Source organism: Bison bison, unplaced genomic scaffold (assembly GCF_000754665.1).
Source record: "Bison bison bison isolate TAMUID 2011002044 unplaced genomic scaffold, Bison_UMD1.0 scf7180017864085, whole genome shotgun sequence".
NCBI lineage: Eukaryota > Metazoa > Chordata > Mammalia > Artiodactyla > Bovidae > Bison > Bison bison.
The window spans coordinates 520,270-527,336 of NW_011494657.1; the positions used below are offsets into that span (position 1 = coordinate 520,270).

Here is a 7,067-nt window from a genome sequence, read left to right on the forward strand (position 1 = left end):
GGGGGGGGGGGTGGTGGGGGAGGGCAGGGTGACACTCTGAAAATTGACAAAGCAAGATTGCTGGTACCCCCCATGGAGGGCTAGGATGCTGGAATACAGTTGGGTGAAGTGTTAGTCTCTTAGTCATGTCTGACTCTTTGCGACCCCGTGGACTGTAGCTGCCAGGTTCCTCTGTCCATGGGGATTATCCAGGCAAGAATTCTAGAGAGGGTTGCCATGCCCTCCCCAGGGGATCTTCCTGACCCAGGGATTGAACTTGGGTCTCTTGCATTACAGGTGGATTCGTTACTGTCTGAGCCACCAGGGGGAGTCCAGCTGGGTGGGGGAGTGGGAAAGATGGCCTTTCTGAGGACAAGTGGGCCAAAGATGGGGTCTCTGCCTGCTCTGAGTCATGACTGGGGTCCCTCCTTGGAGGCGTGGCCATCTAACTGTTCTTTCCTCTCTGCAGATGCCTCAGGGTCCAGTGGCCTCCGGGTCCTGCCCCAGGGCTACGGCTGGAGCCTGCTCTACGGTTCCCTGCTGCTGGGCCTGGTGGGCGGGGTCTGTACCCTGGGGGCCGGCCTCTATGCCCGGGCCTCCTTCCTCACATTCCTGCTGGTCTCTGGTTCCCTGGCCTCCGTGCTGGTCAGCTTTGTGGCTGTGGGGCCCAGGGACATCCCGTTGGCCCCTCGGCCTGGCCCCAATGGCTCCTCCCTGCCGCCCCAGGTCGGCCACTTCACTGGCTTCAACAGCAGCACCCTGAAGGCTAATCTGGATGGTGAGCTGGGCGCAGGGGTGCTGGGGGTTCTCAGGGCGAGGGGTGAGCCCGTGGTGGGGGTGGCTTGGAATCTCTGGATGAGAACAGATGTCAGAGATCATCAGTGGTGAGAGACTGGACCTGGAGCAGGGCAGGTTGATTAGAATCTGTTGGGCACCTGTTGGCCGCTTTGTGTTTGGCCCAGCAAGAATGACCACGAGACAGTCTCTGCCTTAGAGGAACTTGTTTAATCAGAGAGATAAGATGTACATTCAGGAAACAAATTGCATATTAGGATGGGGTATGATTTAAGGAGATAAGAATCATAGAGGAGTCCAGAGGAGGGAGACCTGGGTATGAGCTGGGTGGGGAGGGGGTCGGGAAAGCTGGTAGAGCTAGAAGTGGCCTGAATGGGGCTGGGAAATTCATTGTTGTTTGTTTTGCTGTGCTGGGTCTTACTTGTGGCATGTGAGATCTAGTTCCTTGACCAAGGATTGAATCCAGGCTCCCTGTATTGGGAGCTTGGAGTCCTAGCCACTGGACCAGCAGGGAAATCCCAGGGGTTGGAAAACTCAGATAGGAGGGCGAGGGAAGGCAGCTAGGAAAGAGCGTGGATGAAGGTGTGGAGGGAAGAACAGAGGTGCATGGGGGAGAAGGAGGAGATGAAGTCAGTTGGGCCCAGGCCAGAGACGGAGGTCAGAGCTGGGGTCTTGGCGAGCTGGTCAGGGTGGTGGGGAGGCAAGGGGTGTGTTTTAGAATAGGAGGGGAAGGAGGCGGGGCCAAAACACCTGGATCCCTAGGAGGGATGCTGACACCCTTTCGTCCCTGGGAATGATCCCTCCTCCTCAGCCGGCTACGCCAAGGACTACACCACGGGGGCCATGATGACCTTTGCCAGTGTCTTTGCTGTTCTTTTTAACGGCTGCACGGGCATCATGGCTGGGGCCAACATGTCAGGTGAGCGTCCCTGGGGGAGGGGGCTGCCTTGCCACCTGGTGCCCCTCCAAGGTGCTGTGGGGGCTCAGGGATGTGGGGGCTGGTGGAGGACCCTCCCCCTCTGCTCCCTTCCCTCCAGGGGAGCTGAAAGACCCCAGCCGGGCCATTCCTCTGGGCACGATTGTTGCTGTTGCCTATACTTTCTTCATCTACATCCTGCTTTTCTTCCTCTCCAGCTTCACGTGTGACAGGTGCCTGGGCATGGGGTGGAGTGGGGTGTGGGAACGGAGTTGTCACACCTGGTTCACCAAATGAAGCGCTGGCTGGGAGTGGGGGTGGGAGATGCCTACATGGTTGAGGTGTGTGGAAACTGGGCAGTGAGTCGGAGCTGATGCCTGAAATGGGGAGGGCTGGCGCCATGGTAAGGACCCACCGGAAGCCAGCATTTGCTTCCTGCCTGGTGCTGCTGTCAGCATGTGGCCTGGGGGTGGGGCTTGCCAGTCAATTCGTGGCTCTATGAATATGTGGCCTCTTGTGCCTATGCCTTTGGGAACGTCCACCCTGTGATGAAATCCACAGCAGCCCAATGACAACCAGTAGAACGCCCAGTCTGACCCCCAGGCCCACTCCGTCTATCAGTATGATTCTTGAGGTCAGGGCTGGGGTCAGTCCAGAACACCCAGCGCTGAACCCGCCCAGTGTTGAGAGCACTGTTCTCACCAGGTCCCTGGGGGTGGACGCACCTTGATTTCCGGCCTCCTTCTCCTCTCCGTGCCTGTAGGGTGCTGCTGCAGGAGGACTATGGCTTCTTCCGAGCCATCAGCCTATGGCCCCCGCTGGTGCTGGTCGGGATCTACGCCACGTCACTCTCCGCCTCCATGAGCTCCCTCATTGGCGCCTCCCGCATCCTCCATGCCCTGGCCCAGGATGACCTCTTCGGTGGGTTTCCTCTGCCTGGTTGCACCTTCCCGCGCCTGTCTCTGTCCCCTGCTCGCCCTAGGCTCACTTTTCTGCCTCCCGCCTTTCTGTTTGCACAGGAGTGATCCTGGCGCCGGCCAAGGTGGTATCCCGAGGGGGGAACCCCTGGGGGGCTGTGCTGTATTCCTGGGGCCTCGTGCAGGTAAGCCTGTCTCCTCGAGCTGCCCTCGCCCTCAGCCCCTCCGGTTACACTCCTGGGAGTTGTTGGGCATGCACGCGGGCAGACGTACCCAAGGAGGCAGGATGTGCTGGCCTTTGATGGGGGTGGGAACGAGCGCCCAGCCTTTTGGTCCTCGTCCAGCTGGTGCTCCTGGCCGGAAAGCTGAACACGCTGGCCGCCGTGGTCACCGTCTTCTACTTGGTGGCCTACGCTGCCGTGGACTTGTCCTGCCTGAGCCTGGAGTGGGCCTCTGCCCCCAACTTCCGGTGAGAGAGGGAGCCGCCTGTGTCCCCAGAGGAAGGGTGGGAGTAACAACGGCGGAAAGGCCTGGGACCAAGCGCGAGATTTTGGGCGGGAGCGGAGGTGATGATGTGATTTCGGGCTGTCTCGAGCGCTCTTCTTTCTCTGTCGGCCCTCAGCCCCACCTTCAACCTCTTCTCCTGGCACACCTGCTTGCTGGGGGTGGCCTCCTGCCTGCTCATGATGTTCCTCATCAGCCCCGGGGCCGCCGGCGGCTCCCTGCTCCTCATGGGCCTGCTTTCTGCCCTGCTCACGGCTCGAGGAGGGCCCAGCAGCTGGGGCTACGTCAGCCAGGCCCTGCTTTTCCACCAGGTCCAGGGAGCTGGCAGGGGGAGCGCAGGGCCGGTTGGGGGAGGGAAGAGGCGGGTTGGGAACACCCCTGCTCCGGGGAGACCTCGGGTTGATTCCCATCCCAGGTGATGGATGAGGGCCATCTGCCAGAGCCCTTCCTCCCCCCACCTCCCCTTGACCCCAGGTGCGGAAGTACCTGCTCCGGCTGGACGTCCGGAAGGACCACGTGAAGTTCTGGCGGCCGCAGCTGCTGCTTCTGGTGGGGAACCCCCGGGGCGCCCTGCCTCTGCTGCGATTGGCCAACCAGCTCAAGAAAGGGGGTCTCTACGTGCTGGGCCATGTCACCCTGGGAGACCTCGGTCAGTTGCCCTCCACTCGTACCACCCCCCCACATCTCTCTCTCCCTCTGGTTCCCAGACGCTCTTCGTGTTCTTGGTGTCCCGAGACCTCTTGCAGTCTTCCCAGATGGCCCTTCCTACCAGCCACGTCCCTGCCCAGACCCTTCTTTTCTGCCCGTGTGGGATCTGGACTTGAGGAGAAAGTACACGAGTCTGGCCCGCATGTGTTTGCCTGCCTTCTCTGCAGACTCTCTGCCCTCGGATCCTGTGCAGCCGCAGTACGGGGCATGGCTGAGCCTGGTGGACCGGGCCCAAGTGAAGGCCTTTGTGGATCTCACCCTCTCACCCTCCGTGCGCCAGGGAGCTCAGCACTTGCTGCGGATCTCCGGTCTTGGTGAGCTGCCCTCGGTCCCCTCTGTGGCCCCTCTCAGTCTCTGCTCCCCTCCCCCCCAAGAGTAAACCACAGATTGCAGACTCCGAAAGGAACCCACCGTCTCGTGCAGACAGGACTTGATTCTCAAAGATAAAAGACTGTGTGTGAGGAGGTCTCTGAGGAGCTGCCTTAGGACTAGAGATGGAAGGACATGGCTTTTTTGGTTTCTTTCTGACCCATGATTGGAGCACAGGCTCTGAAGAGCATGTTGTTTTCCTGGGCACAGTGGGAGAAGGATTTGAGGCTAGGTGTTGCCCCCATCAAAATCCAGGGCAGATGCTTTCTAACCACTGGAGTTCAGAAAGAGGAAGACCGTGGTCACTGATGTGGTGGACAAGGTTTTGTGATGAGATAGTATCTCAGCTGAGACTTGAGCAGAGAAGGGGGAAGTGATGTAACTAACGAAGCCCCCAGACACTATAAAGAGCCAAGGGTGGCAGGGGAGTGGCGGATGCTCTCGGATGGAGTGGAATGTTCCTGGCTTTGTGACCGTGTCCTCTGGCCCAGCACCCCACCTTCCTCCAAACCCCTGATGAGCCGCCTCCTCCTTTCTGTCTCAGGATTAACGTTTGCGCCCTCCCTGAATGCATGCTTCCTGCCCCATTATAGTCTGGCTAAAGTTCAGCTGTTGGACATTGCCCTGCTCGTTTGGTTGGTTTCAATGAGAACCCTGGAAAATGCTCAGAATGGGGTGTGACTAGTTTAATTTGCAAGATTGGTTGGAGTTCCCACCTGGTAAGGAGTTCTAGGGGTGTTAGCAAGCCTTATCAGATAGTATCAGATAGACCCTGCAGCATCTCCTCCAGTCCCATCTTTTGTGGGGGAGGCCGGACCTAGAGACCACACCTTTCATGCAGTTCATCCCGCTGAAAATAACTCACATAAAAAGGGAAAGGTTTTCTTTAAGCAGTCAGTTCCCCAGCAAGGAGAATTTGACTTACTGGTAGATTCTGAGTAAACCATTTGCCCCTTGAGAATGGGTCTTAGAAGAGGTCTGAGTCTTCTTGTAAACCCACCCCTGCCACAGGGGAAACGATCCCATTCCATATTGGTTGTTCAGACGCTAAAGCCCAGGAGCTGTCAGCAGGGACTGGGGGCTTTGTGGTTGGCCACCCCCCACTTAGTGGCTAAGAGAACGGGCTCTGGTGCCCAAGACATCATGGTCACTGCTGGCCCCAGAGTCTACCAGCCATGAGCCTTTGGGCTAGCGACTTCACCACTCTGGGTCTCCGGTTCCTTATCTGTAAGAGAGGGTGAGTAATCCTCTCTACCTCATAGCGTTGCTTCAGGGCTCTGATGAGTTAAAAATATGAAGTGCTTTCAACAGGACGGGGCCCCCGGTCAGTGTCCAGGTGGTAAGCTCACTGGGGGCCGTGCTTTGGACAGGCCATCATTAGGACTCTGCAGTCCTAGAAACGGATTGTGCAGCCCCCCTGTCCTGAGCTTTCATCCTCCGCGAGCAGGGTCTAAGCGTTATCTCCCTGGGAGTCGAGCCCATGAGCTTGGTTAATCGGGGGGTCCCATCTGCCAGTGGAGTCAGGCTTACCTCCTATCATGAAAAGGTGTGCGGCTTGAAGCCCGGAATGGATGCATCCTACTGCCATGGACCGGAAGTGCTCCTTAGTTAAAGCAAGCTTTAGGGCGCACTTTGCCGATTTAGGTGGGGGAGATTAGTCACGGAGATAAATCAACGCATGTGAAAGTGTTTGGGAACATGGAAAGTCATTATGCAAATGTGCGTAATGCGGCCTTAAGAGGCCAAGCACAGTGCACACGTCATGCCTGATGGCTGACACACGGCACTGTCAGCGTGGGAGTGGGTGCCCGTTGGTGCGCTGTGAGCTCAGCCCACCCGTCTAACTCCCCTGGGTTCCTTCCCCCTTACCTCTCTGCCCCCCAGGTGGCATGAAGCCCAACACGCTGGTCCTGGGTTTCTATGATGATGCTGCACCCCAGGATCACTTCCTGACTGACCCCGCTTTCTCTGAGCCTGCGGATGGCACCCAAGAGGCTGGGGCCCCGGCCCTGAGCACCCTGTTCCCTCCACCCCGGGCTCCTGGGAGCCCCCGGGCTCTCAGTCCCCAGGACTACGTGGCTACCGTGGCAGACGCCCTGAAGATGAACAAGAACGTGGTCCTGGCCCGGGCCTGTGGGGCCCTGCCCCCCGAGCGGCTGAGCCGGGGGTCTGGGGGCACCTCCCAGCCGCACCACGTGGACGTGTGGCCCCTCAACCTGCTGCGGCCGCGGGGCGGGCCTGGCTACGTGGACGTGTGCGGCCTCTTCCTGCTGCAGATGGCGACCATCTTGGGCATGGTGCCTGCCTGGCACAGTGCCCGCCTCCGGATCTTCTTGTGCTTGGGGCCTCGGGAGGCCCCGGGGGCAGCCGAGGGGCGGCTGCGGGCACTGCTGAGCCAGTTGAGGATCCGGGCCGAGGTGCGGGAGGTGGTGTGGGGCGAGGGGGCTGCCTCCGAGGAGCCGGAGGAGGAGGAGGAAGGGGACTTTGTGAACGGCAGGCGGGGAGACGCTGAGGCAGAGGCCCTGGCATGCAGCGCCAACGCCCTGGTTCGGGCCCAGCAGGGGCGTGGTAGAGGAGGGCCCGGTGGGCCTGAGGAAGGGGATGGCGAGGTGGGGCCCGCCACTGCCCTCACCTTCTTGTACCTGCCGCGGCCGCCTGCTGATTCTGCCCGCTACCTGCGCTACCTGGGGCTCCTGGAAATTCTGAGCCGAGATCTGGGCCCCACGCTGCTCATTCACGGCGTCACCCCTGTCACTTGCACTGATCTCTGATGCCCACGCCAAGCAGAGAGAGCGTCCAGTTCCTGTGGCCCACCTTGAGTGTAGGGTGAGAAGGGGAAGGGCTGCCGCTTGCCAGCCTCGCACGTGGGACTCGGCCCC

General features: G+C 59.8%; 1 protein-coding gene across 1 annotated transcript in view; it reads left to right on the plus strand.

The window, feature by feature from the left end:
- The window catches only part of SLC12A9 (solute carrier family 12, member 9), a 9,263-nt gene extending 2,202 nt beyond the window's left edge, over positions 1 to 7,061 (plus strand). Inside the window, exons 4-13 of the mRNA XM_010837911.1 lie at positions 302 to 757; positions 1,586 to 1,693; positions 1,812 to 1,923; positions 2,454 to 2,611; positions 2,710 to 2,792; positions 2,952 to 3,076; positions 3,230 to 3,422; positions 3,586 to 3,760; positions 3,987 to 4,133; positions 6,073 to 7,061. Coding sequence (XP_010836213.1) covers positions 302 to 757; positions 1,586 to 1,693; positions 1,812 to 1,923; positions 2,454 to 2,611; positions 2,710 to 2,792; positions 2,952 to 3,076; positions 3,230 to 3,422; positions 3,586 to 3,760; positions 3,987 to 4,133; positions 6,073 to 6,959 — 2,444 coding nt within the window. The 3' untranslated portion in view covers positions 6,960 to 7,061. The remainder of the gene's footprint in view (positions 1 to 301; positions 758 to 1,585; positions 1,694 to 1,811; positions 1,924 to 2,453; positions 2,612 to 2,709; positions 2,793 to 2,951; positions 3,077 to 3,229; positions 3,423 to 3,585; positions 3,761 to 3,986; positions 4,134 to 6,072) is intronic.
- The last annotated feature ends 6 nt before the right edge of the window (positions 7,062 to 7,067 follow it).